General features: G+C 40.6%; 1 protein-coding gene across 3 annotated transcripts in view; it reads left to right on the forward strand.

The window, feature by feature from the left end:
• cluha (clustered mitochondria (cluA/CLU1) homolog a) overlaps positions 1–24,936 on the forward strand; it is a 66,812-nt gene that overhangs the window by 21,355 nt on the left and 20,521 nt on the right. For 2 of the 3 annotated variants that reach the window (XM_080731007.1, XM_080731009.1), the window contains exons 6-13: positions 12,084–12,238; positions 16,655–16,780; positions 18,361–18,508; positions 18,757–18,849; positions 19,353–19,787; positions 20,899–21,158; positions 21,890–22,386; positions 24,176–24,277. In XM_080731007.1, the coding sequence (XP_080587133.1) occupies positions 12,084–12,238; positions 16,655–16,780; positions 18,361–18,508; positions 18,757–18,849; positions 19,353–19,787; positions 20,899–21,158; positions 21,890–22,386; positions 24,176–24,277 (1,816 nt within the window). The remainder of the gene's footprint in view (positions 1–12,083; positions 12,239–16,654; positions 16,781–18,360; positions 18,509–18,756; positions 18,850–19,352; positions 19,788–20,898; positions 21,159–21,889; positions 22,387–24,175; positions 24,278–24,936) is intronic. The other variant, XM_080731008.1, reaches the window with a different exon arrangement.

The following is a 24,936-nucleotide window of genomic DNA, read 5'->3' on the forward strand; positions in this document are numbered from 1 at the left end:
TTAGTTATTATTTTTTTACATTAGCAAGCCTTAACTAACTATGTCATGGTGTCTGACATGAATTTCGTGGTCAAACCTTAACACAGTTAGTGGTTATTAACAACAACACTCATTAGTTGAGTTTTGCAGTCGTACAGTAGAGTACATAAAATCAGAACTAGTCTTTAACCCTCAAATAAAGCCAAATGATTCAAGTCACAAAGAGGGAGTGATAGGAGTGTGATGTGTAATGTGTAATGTTAGGTTTGTACGAGAGTGGACTCTCAAAGCATTTACGGGTCAGGGGACAGGCCTGTAAATCCAGGGGTTCAAACTAGTCAAAATAGATGATATACAGTATATCCATGTCAGTGTCAAATTGTTCAGCAAAACCTCATTCTTGCATGCTATTCTTAAAATTCTATAATGCAATATTATAACACACACACATTTCATCCTTCAACACGATTTGAAAGCTTTGAAAAACTATGTAGTTCTGTATTTAAAGAAAAAATGTGTTACACACGCTCTTACAGAAATTATACGAAAACAGCAGATCCACAATCTCACAATTAGTTTACTCTTTACTGTCACTTGACAACAATAACAATGTCTGAGGGATGTAGATTCTTTCTGGTTTTTTTCATCCTATTTATATATTTTCAATACATGATAGGGACCATAGTAATAATTAGACAACTTATTGTTTATTTCCTGGGTGTTCTGTAGGGTAACTACGTTTGTAATTAGTCTGTACCGTACATGAACCTCACACCATGTACGGTACATTTACAGTAAAACATTTAAGCCTATGCATAACCATACTATTTAGTGTTTTATCTATGACAATATTGTATTTCACTGGATGTATAGCGGACAGGTATAGAGGATCAGCTATTCATTTACACTGTAGTTATCTATTTTCCTCTCACTACATATTTGTTTTCCCACTACAAACTGTTTCACAGTTTGTTTGTTACAAACTGTTTCCTACAAACTGTACACAGTATATCAATCATAAAGTGTAGAGGACCAACTATACAACACAACTATACAACATCTACTGACCTGCATAATACCTACAGTAATCAACTACTGTATATTCAGCACAAATATACACCACCAACAGAAATCATCAGAATCGTCACTGCACATTGGGAGTAGCACACAAAACATAACACACAAAACATTTAAAAAAACATAACTCCTGCATTCACGTGAAGACAAAATACACAATATGTTCTAATAATAAAGTGTTCAACAGACTTTTGCTCAACAACCTTTTAATATCATTTGACTGTGTAAATAACTGAAACCTTTTTTTTCCTTTTACATAGGTGATGGGAAAGTATTTGGTTTTTCAATGTATAGTTTGGATATTTGTTTTTGTAATTTTACTGTTACTGTTAATGATAGGATCATGGTTTACCTATGGTCATAGCTATGGATATGCATTTTTATGTATAACCTTGTTTATCCTTGTTTATCTGAACTCAATCTGGAGTGTTTTCTAAATGTCAAAACACTTCACTAATACATAGCAAAATATGATATCCTAGAAAACACATTAACATCAAACATCACCTATATCAAATTGCGTCTACAGTATCTACACTACAGTATACTGTGCATACTAAAACATGTAAGATTCACCATTGCATTTCGTTGATATGAAAACCTACGGTATGTTTTTAGAAGCGTGAATAAACTTTAACTATGCCTATAACTTGTTGCAGAGTTACACACTATCTTATCTCATGCATGTTGCTATATGCTAGACGTCACCGAAGGTGCTTCTACTGAGCAGTGGGGTCTTCTTTTAACATCGCACTCACATAATATCTCTATCGCCTTTCACTCAATCTATGACCAACACTGTATTTCTCTGACAATTCACAAAGCTACAATTTGTTTCTCCTAACCCAATAACAATTTGCTACTCTGTCCTCAGTACACCATTAATCAAAATCTGTAACTTATGTGACAATAAAGCTGCATATGATTCTATAAACATATGTCATTACTACCCATTTAAGTGAATAACACATTTGTAATTCATCTGATAGTTTATTATACAGGGGGGAAATGGTATAAGTCATTCAAGGATGTATTTGAAAATGTTTGGTGTAATACACTAGTTTTGACTACACACACAAATCATTTATTTTTTCTCGCCAAGATGTGCGTTGTTCACATTAAAATGTATGTATACTGCTATGCATTGGGATACATCCTATACTGCATAGTCTAAATGTACAGATTTCAGATTTTTTCTCTTTGGTTAATCAGGACACCAGAGCTAAATGGTAAATGTTATCCATATTGCATGGGGCTTAGAGTGTGGTTATCTACAAAGCTTAGCTATAAGGTGACAGACCTGATACATTAGGTGGCTATGAGAAAACTATTTTGCTCTTTCTGTGAACAAATCTCAAACAGCATAGATATGAGGGCTGATTGTCTGTGTATTCCTGTAATTTGTAATGATGCTTATTTCAGATGGAATTGCAAGCCCATCATACAGGCCTTTTTCTGAAATTATGTGTCAGATGTACTCATGGAACACTAAGGTGACAGGTGTAGTAGGGGGTATAGTTATATATGATAGGCTGAATCACTAACAAAGATTTGTGTATTCTTTGTAAGTTGCTGGGGATAGGGAGATCACATATTATTTTGTGATAAACAATGAATCTGAGTACATAAAAAATCCATATGAATTTCATCAAATGTTCCATACATACCCAATATTTTTACCCATCATACACATTTGATACGGTACATTTTCAGTATAGTGTATGTTTAAGATGACTATTTAGTGTGTTTTAAAACAATTATTCATTTCACTTGTAGAATAGCCCACAATATTCTGAAATGTGGGGTATTATAGTCTTTGAATCAACACATACGTGACCCCAAGCTCCTCAAGTCCCCAATAGTTTGCTGATCAGCCAAACTTTATCACAGGACACATAATGGGCTATAGTTTTGAATATTACAACTGACATAGATATGAGGTATGAAGGATTCGCTATTCAATGCTACCTGCCTATTTTCATCTCACTAGTGTTTCTCCCCATACAATTTAAACAAAACATTGCCCTCATACACTTCAACATAACTAACCAACCCCGTACACCATCAACAAAACATAAAACTTTGCCACATAACAAAAATATTTAAACCATAACACCACTAAGAATTTCAATCACCACTAAAACGCACAAAACATAAAACTTTGCCACATAACAAAAATATTTGAAAACATATATATAACTAATATGTAAAACATAACACCACTAAGAATTTCATTCAACACTAAATGCACAAAACTTACAACTTTGCAACATAACAGAATAAATATTACAAAAATAACAGCACTAACAATTTCAACCAGAACCCAAAACACACAAAACATAAAACTTTACAACAAAATAGGAAAATATTACAAAAATAACACCACTAAGAGTTTCATTCACCACCAAAACGCACATAGCATTAAACTTTGCCAAAAAATAACACCACTAAGAATTTCAAACATAACCAAAACACACAAAACATAAAATATTGTCACCTAACAGAAAATATTACAAAAATAACAACCCTAAGAATTTTCAACCAGAACCAAAATGCACAAAAACATAACATTTTGTCCCCTAACAGAAAATATTACAAAAATAACAACCCTTAGAATTTCAACCACCACTAAAATGCACAAAACATAAAACTTTGCCACATAACAAAAATATTTAAAACATAACACCACTAAGAATTTCAATCACCACTAAAACGCACAAAACATAAAACTTTGCCACATAACAAAAATATTTAAAACATAACATCACTAAGAATTTCAACCACCACTAAAACGCACAAAACATAAAACTTTGACACATAACAAAAATATTTAAAAATAACATCACTGAGAATTACAACCAACACAAAAACTAACAAAAACAGCAAATATAAAGAAATAACATCAGTTAGAATTCCAACGGGCACAAAACCAAACAAAAACAGCAAATATTGCAAACGTCACTGACAATTAGAACTAACACAAAACCAAACAAAAACAGCAAATATTGCAAACATAACATCACAGAGAATTACATCTAACACAAAAACAAACAAAACTAATATTACTGCACTAACATCTCTAACAAATCAGACAAAAATAACAGCACTGAGAATTTCAACTAACACCAAAACACACAAAACAAAACTTTACATCATAAGGGTCATACAGGGGCAACATAATATGTCCACGATATGTCGACAAAAGGAACGGAGACATCACTGAGACATCTAGATTATGCTCTACAACGATTGCACAGCCATTAGTTTGTTACTTATTTTGCCAATATGTGTTCAAGTGGTTAAAACAGTAATATAAGGTTGATGGTGATAGTCGCAATTCTTAGTGGTGTTATTTTTTGGCAAAGTTTAATGCTATGTGCGTTTTGGTGGTGAATGAAACTCTTAGTGGTGTTATTTTTGTAATATTTTCCTATTTTGTTGTAAAGTTTTATGTTTTGTGTGTTTTGGGTTCTGGTTGAAATTGTTAGTGCTGTTATTTTTGTAATATTTATTCTGTTATGTTGCAAAGTTGTAAGTTTTGTGCATTTAGTGTTGAATGAAATTCTTAGTGGTGTTATGTTTTACATATTAGTTATATATATGTTTTCAAATATTTTTGTTATGTGGCAAAGTTTTATGTTTTGTGCGTTTTAGTGGTGATTGAAATTCTTAGTGGTGTTATGGTTTAAATATTTTTGTTATGTGGCAAAGTTTTATGTTTTGTTGATGGTGTACGGGGTTGGTTAGTTATGTTGAAGTGTATGAGGGCAATGTTTTGTTTAAATTGTATGGGGAGAAACACTAGTGAGATGAAAATAGGCAGGTAGCATTGAATAGCGAATCCTTCATACCTCATATCTATGTCAGTTGTAATATTCAAAACTATAGCCCATTATGTGTCCTGTGATAAAGTTTGGCTGATCAGCAAACTATTGGGGACTTGAGGAGCTTGGGGTCACGTATGTGTTGATTCAAAGACTATAATACCCCACATTTCAGAATATTGTGGGCTATTCTACAAGTGAAATGAATAATTGTTTTAAAACACACTAAATAGTCATCTTAAACATACACTATACTGAAAATGTACCGTATCAAATGTGTATGATGGGTAAAAATATTGGGTATGTATGGAACATTTGATGAAATTCATATGGATTTTTTATGTACTCAGATTCATTGTTTATCACAAAATAATATGTGATCTCCCTATCCCCAGCAACTTACAAAGAATACACAAATCTTTGTTAGTGATTCAGCCTATCATATATAACTATACCCCCTACTACACCTGTCACCTTAGTGTTCCATGAGTACATCTGACACATAATTTCAGAAAAAGGCCTGTATGATGGGCTTGCAATTCCATCTGAAATAAGCATCATTACAAATTACAGGAATACACAGACAATCAGCCCTCATATCTATGCTGTTTGAGATTTGTTCACAGAAAGAGCAAAATAGTTTTCTCATAGCCACCTAATGTATCAGGTCTGTCACCTTATAGCTAAGCTTTGTAGATAACCACACTCTAAGCCCCATGCAATATGGATAACATTTACCATTTAGCTCTGGTGTCCTGATTAACCAAAGAGAAAAAATCTGAAATCTGTACATTTAGACTATGCAGTATAGGATGTATCCCAATGCATAGCAGTATACATACATTTTAATGTGAACAACGCACATCTTGGCGAGAAAAAATAAATGATTTGTGTGTGTAGTCAAAACTAGTGTATTACACCAAACATTTTCAAATACATCCTTGAATGACTTATACCATTTCCCCCCTGTATAATAAACTATCAGATGAATTACAAATGTGTTATTCACTTAAATGGGTAGTAATGACATATGTTTATAGAATCATATGCAGCTTTATTGTCACATAAGTTACAGATTTTGATTAATGGTGTACTGAGGACAGAGTAGCAAATTGTTATTGGGTTAGGAGAAACAAATTGTAGCTTTGTGAATTGTCAGAGAAATACAGTGTTGGTCATAGATTGAGTGAAAGGCGATAGAGATATTATGTGAGGGCGATGTTAAAAGAAGACCCCACTGCTCAGTAGAAGCACCTTCGGTGACGTCTAGCATATAGCAACATGCATGAGATAAGATAGTGTGTAACTCTGCAACAAGTTATAGGCATAGTTAAAGTTTATTCACGCTTCTAAAAACATACCGTAGGTTTTCATATCAACGAAATGCAATGGTGAATCTTACATGTTTTAGTATGCACAGTATACTGTAGTGTAGATACTGTAGACGCAATTTGATATAGGTGATGTTTGATGTTAATGTGTTTTCTAGGATATCATATTTTGCTATGTATTAGTGAAGTGTTTTGACATTTAGAAAACACTCCAGATTGAGTTCAGATAAACAAGGATAAACAAGGTTATACATAAAAATGCATATCCATAGCTATGACCATAGGTAAACCATGATCCTATCATTAACAGTAACAGTAAAATTACAAAAACAAATATCCAAACTATACATTGAAAAACCAAATACTTTCCCATCACCTATGTAAAAGGAAAAAAAAGGTTTCAGTTATTTACACAGTCAAATGATATTAAAAGGTTGTTGAGCAAAAGTCTGTTGAACACTTTATTATTAGAACATATTGTGTATTTTGTCTTCACGTGAATGCAGGAGTTATGTTTTTTTAAATGTTTTGTGTGTTATGTTTTGTGTGCTACTCCCAATGTGCAGTGACGATTCTGATGATTTCTGTTGGTGGTGTATATTTGTGCTGAATATACAGTAGTTGATTACTGTAGGTATTATGCAGGTCAGTAGATGTTGTATAGTTGTGTTGTATAGTTGGTCCTCTACACTTTATGATTGATATACTGTGTACAGTTTGTAGGAAACAGTTTGTAACAAACAAACTGTGAAACAGTTTGTAGTGGGAAAACAAATATGTAGTGAGAGGAAAATAGATAACTACAGTGTAAATGAATAGCTGATCCTCTATACCTGTCCGCTATACATCCAGTGAAATACAATATTGTCATAGATAAAACACTAAATAGTATGGTTATGCATAGGCTTAAATGTTTTACTGTAAATGTACCGTACATGGTGTGAGGTTCATGTACGGTACAGACTAATTACAAACGTAGTTACCCTACAGAACACCCAGGAAATAAACAATAAGTTGTCTAATTATTACTATGGTCCCTATCATGTATTGAAAATATATAAATAGGATGAAAAAAACCAGAAAGAATCTACATCCCTCAGACATTGTTATTGTTGTCAAGTGACAGTAAAGAGTAAACTAATTGTGAGATTGTGGATCTGCTGTTTTCGTATAATTTCTGTAAGAGCGTGTGTAACACATTTTTTCTTTAAATACAGAACTACATAGTTTTTCAAAGCTTTCAAATCGTGTTGAAGGATGAAATGTGTGTGTGTTATAATATTGCATTATAGAATTTTAAGAATAGCATGCAAGAATGAGGTTTTGCTGAACAATTTGACACTGACATGGATATACTGTATATCATCTATTTTGACTAGTTTGAACCCCTGGATTTACAGGCCTGTCCCCTGACCCGTAAATGCTTTGAGAGTCCACTCTCGTACAAACCTAACATTACACATTACACATCACACTCCTATCACTCCCTCTTTGTGACTTGAATCATTTGGCTTTATTTGAGGGTTAAAGACTAGTTCTGATTTTATGTACTCTACTGTACGACTGCAAAACTCAACTAATGAGTGTTGTTGTTAATAACCACTAACTGTGTTAAGGTTTGACCACGAAATTCATGTCAGACACCATGACATAGTTAGTTAAGGCTTGCTAATGTAAAAAAATAATAACTAAATATTTACTGGTCTGTTAATATTATTTGGACTATAACCTTTTAAAACTCTGTGTATACTAATTGCTTCCAAACGTTTTTTATTTAAATGGTATTTATTTATCTCGAGACCCAATCGATAAATTATATGTTTGCCCCCCCAAAACGATCAACATAGCCTCAGTACAAGCCATAATTGTACTGTAGATCTGTCAGCGTCTGCCCCCTGTCACATCTTACTCTCTCTCTCCATATCGCCTCGTTCTGTGAGCAGGTAGATCGGCTGTTTTTCATTACTTATTTATTCTTTTATTTTCATGTATGGAATTTCTCACATTTGGCTAGGTAATAGGTTTCTATAATATATCCATGTGTGCATACTGGAAAAAAATATATATAGTGCATTATCCACTAAAAGTGCATGCCCTGTTTCTACACACCCTGTGTTGTGGTCACTGAGCTTAGCAGTAGGCCTATCATTGTTTTACACCACCCCCTGATGTGTGACCATTCTTCTACTGGCATGGGTCCTGCTGTAGTTAACCCATGCTGGGGTCAGGACCATAGTTAGGTAAAGTGATCCATCCTCTCTCCCTGTTGTGGACATCACACATGTTGCAGCATGTCCATCCAGCCATATCCACTGTCCCCAGTACATACAGAATGAGACTAAAGTCATACATAAGAGAGCCACAATCTCCCCCCAACACGGTGACCCTCCATTCACCAATGTGTACACAAACCTTTATGACAGAGGAGTCACAATGCTATTAATCCAAAATCATCATCTCCCCATCCTACAAGGAATAGAACCCCAGGCTGATCGGTAAACCGCCCTCAAGAAAAAGCCATTGCTTTCCCCATCCCACAAGGAGCACAACCCGGGCTGCCCTCATCCTGTCCATTCACTAATTACAGTCACGGTAAAGCCACCCTTTAGAAAAACAATAAAACCCACTGTCTTTAAGAAAGAAGACTAAACAATAACCCAACAGGGGCCCTTTACACATGCCTCTACACATATTCACTTTTGAAACACACACACACACACACACACACACACACACACACACACACACACACACACACGCACGCACGCACGCACGCACGCACACACGCACGCACGCACACACGCACGCACATACACATGCACACACATGCACGCGCCCCTACTGTGACGTCACCAACTGCCCTGGGCCCCCACACCGCCCTCTCTTCTACTGACAGGGCATCAACAACCACAGGGGGGCACCAGAGGATCAACTGTAAACAAAAGATATTCACATGAGCTAAGCTAAGCTAAGCTAAGCTAACGTTGCTGTCTGTAATGACTGGTTACACTTAAGGGTTTTGAAGAAACGTTAGATGGATACTAGTATGCACAACTCTAAAAGAACTGGTGCACTATTGTGTTGGAGCGCCTCAGTGCGGCTGAAGAGTTAAGGTGCTATCTATCCCTGATTGATTGATTGATTGATTGATTGATTGATTGAAGACTTTATTAGAAGTTTGCATAGGAAAAGGTTCATGACAGTACAGTTCACTACAAAGTCAACTAAAGGGAGATCCTAGTAAGCTTTTCGGCTTATTTGCACATGAAACCTTCATGTATCTCATATAACAATTGAGACCACACTATTAAGTAGGGTGACCAGACGTCCCGGTTTGGCCGGGACTGTTCGTTTTCAAGCTGCGTGTCCCGGTGTCCCGACAAATATCTCTAAAACACTAATATGTCCCGCTTTTCAACATTCACTACAGAATTATGCCAATAACAGAATCTGTTTTCAGTGGTTGCATAGACATTTATCATGTTCTTTTCACGAAAACATGCTCGCCTAACCAATCAGAAAACATGTACAAATTCATTGCGCGTCTGAATTCAACGCTGAGGCTGTTTGTCAATCACTCACTGCCTGTTTGCAACTCTGCGGTGTATGTGCGCTTGCATGAACGTTTTAGGCAACAGTGGTTCGCGTCCCGGTTTGAGCGGCTGAGAATATGGTCAGATTGGTCACCCTACTTTCAAGTCATTATGCTAATGTATGGACGTCTCTGTTGTTTCATACACCATGTTTGGGCATATTCTACACTATTGTTATTTATAATTTGAGCTTGACTGTGATACATGTGGCTACCTGTTTGATTGATGTTTTTGTGGGATAGAGAAGCCAGTTCTTGTAGTTACTGGACTGTCGAAATTGTAGCTACCTTATAGTGCAGGGGTGGGCAATTATTCTTTCCATGGGGCCACATGAACAACAGAAAATATTGTGGAGGGCCAAGCCAATAGGCAGTGCTCTCTGCAAGATGTGCTCCTCGCAAACTAAACACACGGCTTTACCTCCAACTTCAGTTAATAAATACTTAGCTGTCCATTTTTTTTAAACCCGGCATTCGGCATCGACCTTTCTTTTTTTAGACACTTTAGACATTTTTGATGGGTAAGGTAAGGCAGGTCGTCTTGATGTGTGACCAGTTTGACCACCTGCTTGTTATTGAGACAACATCCAATGATCACGGCTGATGTACGCATTGCGTCCATATGTACATGAATAAAACTTCAAAATAAAAGAAATGCAGCTTTAGTCCATGCATGAGGTAAAATTAAAAAATGTGTTTATTTTGTAATTTTCCATTAACCCTACAAGGGCCAGTCAGAGTGAACCAAAGGGCCGCATACGGCCCCCGGGCCGCACAATGCCCAGGTCTGTTATAGTGTATGCTGGTGGAGAAGGGGAAAAAATCAAACCAAGTTTGAAGTGAGAGGTGGTGCGTGTGTGCGTCCTCATAATTACATTATCCGTTCCTATCTATGTCTAAGTGGCTGTGTGTGTTTGTGCGCCAGCGGCTACCACAGGTCACCAGCGCGGGGTGGTGCCCTGTAGGTCCAAGCACAGGGCACCATGAAGGGTAGATCCTGCCCTGAGTCTTGCCCTAAATCTGGCCCTCACTCTCGCTGTAAGGCCCTCACTCTGGCCCTGACCCGGTACCTCACTCTGGCCCTAAGTCTGGACAGATCGAAGTGGTGCGCTCTTTGAATCAAGTGTGTGACTGGTCCATCAAGGCTTGCATAATGGTCCCCATGACCTTCGGCAAAGTGGCCCAGAACTAGCAATGGCAGACTGTCGTCATACTGACCACATGGGGATATTATCAATGTTGCATCAACACCCAGTGTCGATACAATCACAAACTGTATGTTGAACATGGAACATGGATGCTCTTTGTACAGCTAAATGATCCCCATATGTATTAATTTGCTGCATGTTTAGCAGATAGTTGCTCCATTCTTCATCAACAAAGTTGGCAGGGTGCAACAACTCATAATGTAATAAGGGCCCATAATGTAATAAAAACATGTAATAAAAACTCATAATGTAATAATCAGCTCATAATGTAATAAAAAACAAGCGCATCATGTAATAATTAAAATGTAATAAAAGCTCATAATGTAATAATCAGCTCATAATGTAATAAAAATACATTATTACATTATGAAGGTTTATTACATTATGAGCCTCCTATGTGGAGGTTCTTAATGTAACACATTATTACATTATTACATTATTGAAAAATCCATTATTACGTTAAGCGCTCGTTTTTTTATTACATTATGAGCTGATTATTACATTATGAGTTTTTGTTACATTTTTCTTATTACATTATGAGCCCTTATTACATTATGAGCCGTTATTACATTATGAGTTGCTACATACCATAACCATACCTCAAACAGTGCTACTGATCTTTTATGATTTTGTGGATGTAAGACATATAAAAGTATGCTTGTTACTGTGAGTTGATCAAATAAACTAAACTAAACTGTAAGAATCCAATGCAGTCAGATGAGCGGGCTATCCAGCACAGGGATCAAACCATGACCAAGTTAGTGTTGCGATGAATTTGCTGTAGAGCTCATCAGTGTTTTAGTCAGTATTTTGGTAATATTTTAGTCGTCTGAAAAGCTTTAAGTTTAGCTTTAGTCTTGACTTTTGGTCGACTAAATTTTGCCTTGATGCCGATTTTACACTTGGTTGCATGCTTAAAATGGCCAATCTACAAGCTGCGACGCGTCGTGAGCTTGGAGATCTGCTATTTTCAGAGCACAAATGACTTCTCTTTTAGTTCTACTGGATGGATCTCCTCTCCAGTAAGTTGAGTCTTGAGCCCATGTGTTTTCCTCCCCGTTCTCCCACGCAGCCCATGCAGTGCCTGAAGGTCCTGACCATGAGCGGCTGGAACCCTCCGCCCGGCAACAGGAAGATGCACGGTGACCTCATGTACCTGTACATGGTGACGGTGGAGGAGCGGCACATCAGCGTCACGGCCTCCACGCGTGGCTTCTACCTCAACCAGTCAGTCCCTCACTCCCTCCCCAACCTCCATGTTACCATGCTTACCACACTCCCTCCCCAACCTCTATGTTACCATGTTTACCACACTCCCTCCCCAACCTCCATGTTACCATGTTTACCACACTCCCTCCCCAACCTCCATGTTACCATGTTTACCACACTCCCTCCCCAACCTCCATGTTACCATGTTTACCACACTCCCTCCCCAACCTCCATGTTACCATGTTTACCACACTCCCTCCCCAACCTCTATGTTACCATGTTCACCACACTCCCTCCCCAACCTCCATGTTACCATGTTTACCACACTCCCTCCCCAACCTCCATGTTACCATGTTTACCACACTCCCTCCCCAACCTCCATGTTACCATGTTTACCACACTCCCTCCCCAACCTCCATGTTACCATGTTTACCACACTCCCTCCCCAACCTCTATGTTACCATGTTCACCACACTCCCTCCCCAACCTCCATGTTACCATGTTTACCACACTCCCTCCCCAACCTCCATGTTACCATGTTTACCACACTCCCTCCCCAACCTCCATGTTACCATGTTCACCACACTCCCTCCCCAACCTCCATGTTACCATGTTTACCACACTCCCTCCCCAACCTCCATGTTACCATGTTTACCACACTCCCTCCCCAACCTCCATGTTACCATGTTTCACTCACGCCCTCCTTAGGGATGGGAAGATATGAACATTTCATATCACGATTATTGTGACCAAAGATATCGCCATTTATGATATTATCGCGATAATCAAAATATCCCCAACATCCATTATCCTGGGACAGAACGTTTGCCAAAAAATAGCACATCTACAAGCTAGATCGGCTATTTCTTTGGCAATGACATTGTAAAAAATCAAGTATGTGAAATAAATTAAGTACGTATATTATACGTTTTACCAATAGAGGGTTTAAATGGTACTGGATATGCAGCTCTACAAATAAAAGGTGACTTGATCCCAGTGCATGACGGAGGACGAGTTCACGATGAATTAAATATCCACAATATGATTATCGTGAATGTTTTTTTTTTTATCATGATAAACGAGAATATCGCTTATCCTAACCTCCATGTTACCATGTTCCATTATTATTAAGCCAGTTAAATTCTACATCCCCTTTGAGACCATTAACAACGTTCACTATAGAAAAAGAACGAAATACAATCTCGCAAAAACGCATCGCCTGTGAGCTTTGCTGATCTGCTATTTTTGCACGACACCGTCTTATGCCGAAGTTTCAATGAATGTGAAACAGGAGATGGGCTCTGGAACATGACCTACTGTATGTCTCTGGAACCATGGGTTTCCAAGGCCACTTACAGTAATATGGTTCACATTTAATGTGAATTGCGTTGCATTATAGTGCACAGAAATACGACTCTGTTCCTTGTGCAGTCAGTCGATAGTGTCTGTTGCTAAGGAACCCACCTCCACTGACATCTGGTGGCCATGACCTATAGTGCTAATTGGTATGCTTCTCTCAGCTTGCTCTTGTCCTTGCCATTTGCAGCGCCTTTTCTTTTCCATGTAAGTTGACCTGAGATCATTTTTAAATTGGTTCAAAGCTATTAACATTATGCTGCCATAGTTTTGCCATAACTAATGTAGATTAACTGATTTCAGTCATTTGGATTCCATCCATCAGTCCTTAACTCTTTCTGTGCGAAAACCGAATAATCTCGGTTCTTTTTTCCATTCCAATACTAATTTTTTAATCTATTTAGCTTACCCTGAGCTGCTAGTAGCGACGTGGGTGGTCCTGGCTCCTCCACCGCCTCCCAACGAGCCATTCTACTTGTCCCGATGATTTATTCCATTGAAAATGGTTTAGAAAAAAGTTTAGAGCCCCCCCAAAAAAACGCTGTTTCAGCAAGACGTATTAAGGATTACAAGAACCGACATTATTCGGTTCCTTTAGTAAAATGAATTAAATAATTGGAGGCATCAACGAAGCCCCGGTCTAATTTAGCATCCTAGCACAAGGCCGCGATTCTGTTTACACGGCCGGTAATGGGAAGAAAAGGCTGCAGCACGCCGCCCACTCCAATAGAAAAACACATCTTTACAGCGGATTTTCTCCGGATTGTGTTCCGAGTTATTGTGTTGTGTTATAAGTTATTTTGGCGGCTGAATAACTTTAGATCGCTCTTCTAAAAAATGATATAGTCGATTGCTAACTGATAGCTAACTTCCTCCGGCTCGCTAGCATAGCACTCATTCGAGTGAAAAGCCAAGCCAGTTCAGGCTGGTGACCCGGATGTGATAGTGAATGCCTACGGGAGAATGGCTGGCACTCTAGCGGCACCTAGCGGCGCCCGGCAGCTATTGAGTTAATAGTCTTCTATGGAAGCATGTTGCAGAGCGAAAATAGACAGTCTACAAGCTCTCAATGCGTCGTTAAGAGCTTGTAGATCGGCCATGTTGGGTTAGTATTTTAACATTAGAGCATTTGAATTGGTCAAAAAAAGCAGTATGTGCAGAAATCTTCTGGGACATTACATACTAGTAAGACGCCTCAGGGCGACATTACTATTTTATTTACCTGATTTTTGTTGTGTGGTCCCGTCCACAACTAGAGAAAGTCTTTACTCTTGCGCGGAGAAGTAAAAAATACAACCGCGATGATCCGTGGGTAGTCTGGGTACGTTATGGTCCATAGAAAACAGGCCGTTTTGTCCAAATGTGGGATATGGGAAAAGAAGGCGAGATATACTAGCCATGTTTCTGCAGGCAGGACGAATACAATTCAATGGGAGCCGGAAGTCCGCGGATGTAGAATTCCGCAAGGAATCATGAGAAACTGAGTTTTTTTGCTCACTCCTGGCCTTTTGCAACGTGGGGACTATCGGTTAACCATGGTAACCAGTAGGGGTGCCACGGTTCGTTTATCCCACGGTTCGGTTCGTACCTCGGTTTTGGGGTCACGGTTTCGGTACGGTTCGGTACGTGTTTTGCATAAAAAAAAAATAAAAAAAATGACTTTCCAAAAATCTATTTTTATTTTGCTTCTAAGCGAATTGAATTATGACAGTGCCTCTTAGCCTTAAGGTGGGTTAAAAAAATTAATAATAATATAAAATTAAAATAAAAAGGGGGAAAATTATTTTCTATTATCATTATCATCAATATTGGCCATCGTCTTCAGTTTCAAAGTGCTTTATTTATGAACAAATTGTTTTGCACACAACAAGAGATACTATAGTAGGCTACAAGCTTGAGCAAATAGCCTCTGTAAGTTTTCATTACTATAACCAAAATAGACGGGTGTGTTCACTGTGTTGCCAAACTTTGTGAGAGGAATAAGCAACCAGATCTATGAAAACAAGGCTTAAATAAGTGAATATAGGCCACGTGAGGTCTTTAAACCTATACACGTCGGCTATTTTGAAAGTGGCCGAGCCGATCTACAAGCTCACCACCGCGCATCCACCATTATTTAGCCTACAAGCAACTTTACATAAAAACAAGCTCAACGTGGCTTATAATAATCAGACATGGCAACAACACTCACCATGCGTTGTTCCTCCAGTCAGTCAGTGAGTGAGACTAGCGGGTGTCTGACACTCTGGCTGGGGGCTACGCTACGTTTGGCTTTGTTGCTTGCTAACGCTGCCTGCTATGGTCAGTCTAAAAACAGACTGTAATGATGTTTGGGACTAACAACAACAAGCAGATTTCTCCTGGACTTGTTCTCCATGTTACAACAACTACAATGCGTGCGCTCCGCACTGCACAGCTTAGCGACTAGCTGCTTCGTTTTGTTTTTCTGTCTCTGTGAGGACTCTCAACTGCTTTGCTCTGCTGCGAGTGTGAATGTCGGCTCTTGTACAGAGTAGGTGGGGGTGAGGGCTACGGTGATGGGACATTAGTGCGTGTTTACTTGCGGAGCGGGGTTTAGTGGAGATTGTCTTGTGCACGATGCACAGTGGCTGTCCAGCTGTAAGAAATTAATTAATTTGCAAACACAAAAAGACCGCGGTTTCTTAAAGGCGTATTGAACCGGGTACCGTGCAGGGCGTACCGTACGGTTCGGTTTTATACCGTGAACCGTGGCACCCCTAGTAACCAGTTAACACATCTCCGAACGTGATAACGGGGCCGCGGCACCTCACGGGGGGAATCATTATCATGTGTGTGGACGTTTTCGGCATCCCATGTGTTAAAAATGCGTTCTGTGACACAAGGCACAAAGTGAATGTGTAACAAAGTTATACCAAAAAAGTAATTTGACCACCTTGTGATATGCCCATGAATTTGGGCAAGGTTTCTGCACTAGTATAGAATGAAAGTTATAAGTATTTCAAAAAGTGTAAGACCTGTGTGGGACACATTTACGGCTAGACTCCTGTGGAGAAGCAATGTAATAAAGTTTCATGATTGTTTGTGTGATTTTTCCAGGTCCACTACCTACACCTTCAACCCCAAGCCAGCCAACCCCAGCTTCCTGAGCCATTCTCTGGTGGAGCTGCTCAGCCAGATCAGTCCAGCCTTCAAGAAGAACTTCACTGCCCTACAGAAGAAAAGGCAAGAACCTCTCTGTCTCTGTCCGTCTGTCTGTCTTTAGGACAGGGGTTCCCAAACATTTTTGCCTCGGGCACCCCTATAAATATTTTTTTTCATCCGAGGCGCCCCTACATTATTATATTCCTAATTTTCACTCCCAGCATCTTATATTTATAGCATATCATGTTGCGAGGAAAGCGAGATAATAGCCATTTTGGTTAGAACTGACTGAAAATAACTTTGTACTTCAAGTTTAAAATGATACTAAATATGTCCAAATAAATGTCAAATAATATCAAATTATCTCGCGGCACCCCTGGACTGCCGTCATCAGGGTGCCCCGTCACCCACTTTGAAAACCCCTGCTTTAGGAGACGGGAAACGGGTTGAAGTCCATTATTTCCAATGGAATAGTGAACATGAACACAGCTTCTGAACCATTCTTTAGCCCCGTGGTCACTGATCTAAATATTGGACCCTATCGTCACAAGCCACACAATATTCCCGAGATTTTCATACTAAAATGGCTGGAGAGACAAATCAGGAGAAACTGTGCTTTGTTGTCTATCTTTCTCTGTGCCAGCAACACACACTCGCGGAATCTAGCACCAGTAAACATGGGTCTATCTTTCTAAATCAACCATCTTTGGACCTTATAGTTGACTGAACAACACAAGAGCTGTTAATAAGATTAATAATAGGGGTGTTGGGTTTTGGTGGGTCAATGTGCATTGACGATACTTTCTATGCTTGCACATTGGTACACACATTTCTCTGGGCACACCTACATCTAGCACACCCATAATCACGGTAAAGCTCGACCCTTGAGTGGAATATTGCGATTAACGGTTACAACACGGCAGTTATTAAATTGTGACCGACAAAGCAGATTTTCTTTGTTTGTTTGATGAGACCCGTTCCATAATGCCTGTTATCAGCACTGGTAGTTTAGCCTGACACTCAGCCTGAATTGACATTTTGTTTCACTCCATTATTCAGTCTGAAGTTGCTGCCACCCAGGGCGATTGCTGGGATGGGCGTTACCAAAGAGGCAGTCTTCTGCGATTGGTTCACCGTCTGACCAACACAACAGTAGCAAAGCAGATGACGCAGTGTTGTTATGTGTGGCTGGCTAGTGGCTAGCCTGTTGCTTGCTAGTGCTACTTGCTAACCAAAGAAACGGCAGGAATAGGAGCACAACGAATTAGTAATCAAACACAACATAACATGTTTCATAGCGAGATCGATACGATCGCATTTTACCACGACGCGATGTGTGCGGTCCCGTCCAGCGGCCGCGAATTGCACATGAGTTCTGGGAAATCCCCACCCGCGCTGATCACAAGACGCTGATTCACAACGCTGATTCGCCGTACGGATTTTCGAACGAGGAAAGCCTCTTCAATGAGAGCAATTATAGACCCCTGAATCGCCAAAACAAAATTTTAAAGGGTTGTGGCTAGCGATTCAGGGTCTGGAACTAGGCTATTGGTAGTTAGCTATTTCAACCAATGACATTGCTTCGTCGGAGGTTGGAACTACCTGTTGTATAACGCATAGTAAGCACCATTCAGAATGATCCATATCTTCTTGGTTTCCAGAGTCCAGAAACACCCGTTTGAAAGGATAGCCACACCCTTCCAGGTGTACAGCTGGACGGCTCCACAGGTGGACCACGCCATGGACTGTGTCCGAGCAGAAGACGCCTACACCTCCCGCCTGGGCTACGAAGAGCACATACCTGGACAGGTAGGATGCCAAAACCAGTTGACGATACTGCCTAAAATGCAGGTATCGGGAATACGGTATCGGTGAGTTTGCCTGTCTATGCCATTCAGGGGTATACTCAATATACTCTATGCCAAGTGAGAACCAAGTACAGAGCTGACACCGGTCAACTAAGTATTAGTTTACAAAGTATAGAGGATTCTAGAGGTTATACATGCCATTTTTAAATATTGAGGAATGCCAATGTTCTACTATTGCGATGTTTCCAGACCAGAGACTGGAATGAGGAGCTGCAGACAACCAGAGAGCTGGCCAGAAAGAACCTGCCTGAACGCCTGCTGAGGGAGAGAGCCATATTCAAGGTACTGCAAACTGTGTTGGTTCAACAATGGGTACTTAGGACTTATGGCACTTTTCCACTGCATGGTTCCAACTCAAAATTGACGCTTTTGGTTTTCCATTTGGCAAAAATAGTACCTTGTACTTTTTCTTTTGGTATCGCCTCCAATGAGGTTACAAGCGAGCTGAGGCAATAGCAGCAAAAGTTGACGTCAGAGAGAATGCTCACTAGTATAGTGTCACAATCAACTTCACTATGCTGCATGGAATCTCCCAAATTCTGTTAACAAACTTTTATACTAGATGTTGTTAATGTGAAATGTATCAGTATTGAGCAACTGCATGGCGTATCTCTCTCCTAAAAAAAAAAGATTATATTCCCTACACCTCTTTCTGTATCGTCTCTGTCGGGTAGAAACTTGTGTCCAAAGCTGTTACTTTTCAGGATTCAAATTCAAAAATATCAAAAAAGAAAGCTTGTAGATCTGCTACTTTGATATTTGCAACGATATGCTACATTCTACAGGTCCACAGCGACTTTGCGGCGGCCGCCACGCGCGGCGCCATGGCGGTGATCGACGGCAACGTGATGGCCATCAACCCCGGCGAGGAGACGCGCATGCAGATGTTCATCTGGAACAACATCTTCTTCAGCCTGGGCTTCGACGTGCGCGACCACTACCGCGAGCTGGGCGGGGACGCCGCCGCCCACGCCGCGCCCACCAACGACCTGAATGGCGTGCGGGCCTACGGCGCCGTGGATGTGGAGGGCCTCTACACGCTGGGCACGGTGGTGGTGGACTACCGGGGCTACCGCGTCACGGCGCAGTCCATCATCCCCGGCATCCTGGAGCGCGAGCAGGAGCAGAGCGTCATCTACGGCTCCATCGACTTCGGCAAGACGGTGGTGTCGCACAGCAAGTACCTGGAGCTGCTGGAGAAGACCAGCAGACCACTGAAGGTTAGGAGGAGCCCCCCCCCAACACTTTACACTCTGCTTTTGACAATTGACAAATTATTTATTTTAAAGTAACCTAAGATGCTTTTACACTAGCAGCAGTTCTCAAACTTTTTCAAGAGCATAATTCAAGCTTTCCGTACAGCTGCAATGCTGAATTCCTGTTGTGCAGCGATCCATTTACTTCTTTCTTTAGCTTTCGGCAGTCTGTAAAATGATATCACTGACAGTACAAACAGTTTAAAAAAAAAGAAATCAGTCGCACAACCGCTCTTTCCAATTTGAGATGTTTTTTGGCGGTGTTCAGAATGAATGAAAGCTGCCGTTGCTACAGTGTGTGCTTGCCAGCCGCTGACGTCATGCATAGCCTCTGTACGTATTATGCCGTCCAGGAATCTTTCTTTTTAATCGCACACTAACCATTTCATTCGGTAACCACGCCCAAGCTTATGTGCGCGTGCATATCAGGAATGTGGGAGGGAATAATATCGTATGCCCTCCGGGAAGAACCTAGAACACAGTCGCATCACTGTTCAGGGTTCCCACGGTCATGAAATTCCTGGAAATATTTTGAAATTAGAAACATATTTTTCCAGTACTGGAAATGTTTTGGAATTGATCAATGGTCCTGGAAGGTCCTGGATAAAATGGCTATATGCATTGTCTTTGGTTATTGATTGTGTTAATGCCTCTGAAATGACAAATTAAACATTGGCCAAATTGTCAAATATTAGAGGCAGAAATTGTGAAAATAGCAGATCTACATGCTCACAACGCCTCGTTGTGAGCATGTAGATCGACTATTTTCACAATAAAACCGTGTTATACAAAAATTCTCAACTCTTAGTGCTCGTCAGGGTGCCGGGGTCCCCAGTTCACATATGATTATTTCGGGGGTCACACGGCCTGAAAAGGTTGAGAACCATGGGCATACACTACCTGTCTTTAGGCATTGCACATAGGAGTAAGCGACTCATTATTCAGCTGAATTATTGTTATATAGTCCTGGAAATCGGGGTTAAATATTCTGGATTTTTTTGGGAAATTAATTGGTAAAGATGTGTGGGAACCCTGACTGTTGAGAACCACTGGTCTACTGTATCCATCTCCACAGGTCCAGAGACACGGCGTGCTGAACGAGAAGGAGGAGTCAGTGGAGCTGTGCTCCTCGGTGGAGTGCAAGGGCATCATCGGCAACGACGGCCGCCACTACATCCTGGACCTGCTGCGCACCTTCCCCCCCGACCTCAACTTCCTGCCCGTGGAGGGGGAGGAGCTTCCTCCAGAGTGCCAGCGCCAGGGCTTCCCCCGCCAGCACCGCCACCGCCTGGCATGTCTGCGCCAGGAGCTCATCGAGGCCTTCGTTGAACACAGGTAATGTGCGTGTTAGGGCATTCACGAATAGTGATTTTTAGTATTCGAATTATTCGACCTCAAAGTATTCGTATAGTCGAATATTCGACAGGACTGTCCAAACTGTCAAGTATTAAGTAAGCAAGAGGCGAACATTGTGAAAATAGCCGATCTACATGCTAACAACGCCTCGCGTTGCGAGGCGTTGTGAGCATGTAGATCGGCTATTTTCACAATATTTATCTGTGGAACCGAGTCACATCAAATGTAATACCTACAATTCCAAGTGCTTGTCAGGGTGGGGGTCCCCAGTTCAAATATGTTTATTTTGGGTGTCACAGCCTAAAAAGGTTTGAGAACCCCTGGTATAGAGCATTAACAAATTCATCCACATGGGGCATTGACAAAAAAAACAACAACGTCGAATAGTGACTTTGATATTCGAATATTTGGTGAATGCCCTAGTGTGTGTGTGTTTGAGGTTTATTATAGATTACTAATTCAAAAGAGAAAACACATTTATTTGGAGAAAAAAAAGAAAGAAATAAGAACAATGCAAATCCAACTAAAATGCAATCATCCTCTTCGTTTTAGTTTTTCCACCATTGTGTCACCATTCTTTCATCCTACCTTTTCCAACCTTTTGTCATAATACCAGAGAAACTAAGATTAAACTAAATCTAAACTACTCGTAAAACTAAACTGGAACCAAACACCAAAATGAAAATGTGTGTGTTCTAATCCTATCCCAGATACCTGCTCTTCATGAAGATGGCGGCGCTGCAGCTCATGCAGCAGAAGGCCAACAAGGAGATGAAGACGGCCCTCCTTCCCATCACAGAGACATCGGACAGCTCCGCCGAGAACTCCGAGTCCTCCACAGACACTCTGACCGAGAGCAACGCGGACGACGCCACCCAGACACAGAGCGCCGCGACGTCGGACGCCCAGACGACGGCACCCGACACGGAGACCACCACCACAGAGACCCCCGTCACAGCAGCAGCTGACAAGGCTGACGACGATGCACCGGCCCCCGCTGCCGCCGCCGACGACACAACCCCCGCCGCGGAAGAAGTGTCCCCCAAGCCGGCCACCAACGGGCCCTTGGAGGCCCCTGCTGCGGTCACTCAGAACAGGGGGTGTGTGAGCCCACTGGAGGGTAAGGAGGCTGAGGAAAATATCCCAGGGTTAGCCCAGGCCAAACAGCTGGCGGAGTCCTTAGTTGCCGAAGATGGATCTGGTATTGGTACGTCAAACAAAACCAAAAACATCTCCCCCTGCTGGTGGAGGGCTGGGTACAAAACAAGGACAGTTACCGTGGTGGATAAAGTGCATGTAGTTAAAGTATTACAGAATACAGATTCAACCACTTAAAGGGCTGGTTTTGTTGTTTGTTTTCTGGTTCAGATTTAAAAAGAAAGAAAACACAGCTGGGTAAAATGGCAGGGCTGCATTAGGGTACAGTACTGTCACATCAACAAGTGTTGTTGCCTGTGCCTGCCTTCAGAAGCGTATCTATGAGTGACTGCGCCCTTAGACTGACCTGATCGTACACTGATAGTAAGCAACGCAGCTGAAAATGTATAAGGGTTATGTTGGATTTAGGTGGACATGCAAGTGCAGTGACAATACTGTTTGACTATGCTTGCACATTGGCACACACATAGCTCTGGACACACCTAATAGTCAATCTACAAGCCTAAAACACATCACAATGTGACCGGTTGTGAGCTTGTTGGCTGCTATTTTTGAAATTTAGGTTGAAAGTGGTTAAACAAAACGTGTGTCTGTTAGTAGATGGTAGCCTGGTTCCAGACAAATCGGCCATTGCCACAAAAAACAAAAGCCTACGCAGTGATATTTGTCAGTCAAGCCTGGCTAGATGGTAGATGGTGGGTACTGGTACATATTTAAAGGATGGTATCTTTATTTTCTGTAATTATGTGGTAAAGTGTTGTTACTGCAGTTTGAAGAACTCTCTCCACCTGGTTAGCTGTCCTTGCTCTGTCCTCAGTCCACAATGGGAGTGTGCATGAACCAATCTGACCGGTTTTTAACCCATTTAGGCCTAGAAATGATTGAATGCTTTAACCAGTGAAAAATAGCAGATATACAAGCTCACAGCGCGGCACCGAGTGCCGCGCTGCGAGCTTGTAGATCTGCTATTTTTGAAAAAGTCGTGAAAATGTGTGCAAATCTTTGAATATTATGTATTTTCAAAGCGAACGTTTGTAACTCAAATTTTGCTTCTGGGTGGTCCCTGGAACTAGATATTTTGAGATGGGGGTCCGTGCCCAAATAAATATCATTTTGGGGGTCCTTCACATGAAAAGGTTTGAGAACCACTGACATAGTAGTCTCTCAAGAACAGACTAACTGAGCTCCATTTAAGTGAAAAGGAGCTTTTCTTTGACGATGGCTGGCCAGATTGCTGACATAGAAACATAGGTTTTTCAAAAAATCTTAGAAGGATTCAAAAGACACTTATAGAATCGGGTCAAAATTCTAATTTTCACGATTTTTCAAAAATAGCAGATCTACAAGCTTGCAGCGCGGCACTCGGTGCCGCGCTGTGAGCTTGTATATCTGCTTTTTTTCAATAGTTAAAGCATAAAATAATGATACACAAAATGTGTACCCGTTCTATATGGGTTAAAACTTAAAACACAATAATCCTCCCTTGACTTTACCCAGCCCGTACAGTATGCTCCCCGTATGTTGCTATTATTTGAAAATAATCCTCGATTTTTGATGATCTGCATGCCATGCACCCCATCTGATCCTAAACCTCCGTAATCTGCTTGTTTGGCAAACAAGGCCGACCTAATTTCTAAACGTGGTTGTGTCTGTAAGTTTGTGTTCAACAGCATTGTGGTGGTAGTGGTGTTTTTTTCTTCCGGGTGGTTTTGGGACTTTTCTTCTTTTTTGCAAAGTCGTCAATTCATACAAGTTTTGATTTCAGACTTTTACCACCATTAACTTTTCTTGTTGTACTCTTTGTCCCCACATCTGATTTTCGACGGCGTCCTATCCAGACCCCAAGAGTCGCGAGGTGGTCCTGAATGCCTGCAAGGCCGTGGGCTCCATCAGCAGCACTTCATTCGACATCCGTTTCAACCCTGACATCTTCTCCCCAGGTACGAACCAACCACCATGGGACGGCTTTATGTTCACACTGGCAAGTGTCCAAGTCGGATCTCTTTTTGGTTAATTTGTGGTTTGAAATGAGATTCCAACCTGATTTCTAAAGATGTCTCAGCTTGGACACTTTGCCACTGAAGCCTGATGTGATTTATACACTTGGTGGTAATGGCGTCGCTTGCGGTGATGCGACGGGTTTAGAGCCTCACGTCTATGTTGTTGCATCGTTACTACAGCAACTTATACACAACTCCCATCTGATCACTTGCAAATAACCCAGTCGGTCCTAAAAATCCTCTCATCATCTTGCTAAATCTGGTGTATTGTTCATTAATATGCATTGTCCCGACTAAATAAACGAATAAATGAAATTAAATGAAAAGTCAGATTTGAAGAAAAATCATATTTGCCTATAGTCTGAACATAGCTCAAAGTGGTGTATGACAAAGGGACATTTTGTAGGTTTGTGACAAGTCAGGTGGCTGGTCCCTTTAAGAGTGTGTGAGTGTATTTTGCTGTACTTGTACGTATTATGTTTCTTTTTAACTAAATATGTTTATTGATTTCTCAATTGACAAAAATATTGATACAAATATCGCCCCAATTCTCAATGGTTTATTTCTATAAAATACAATACAAACCAAACACAATTACA

This window comes from Nannobrachium achirus (genome assembly GCF_963921795.1).
Source record: "Nannobrachium achirus genome assembly, chromosome: 8".
In the NCBI taxonomy this organism is placed as follows: domain Eukaryota; kingdom Metazoa; phylum Chordata; class Actinopteri; order Myctophiformes; family Myctophidae; genus Nannobrachium; species Nannobrachium achirus.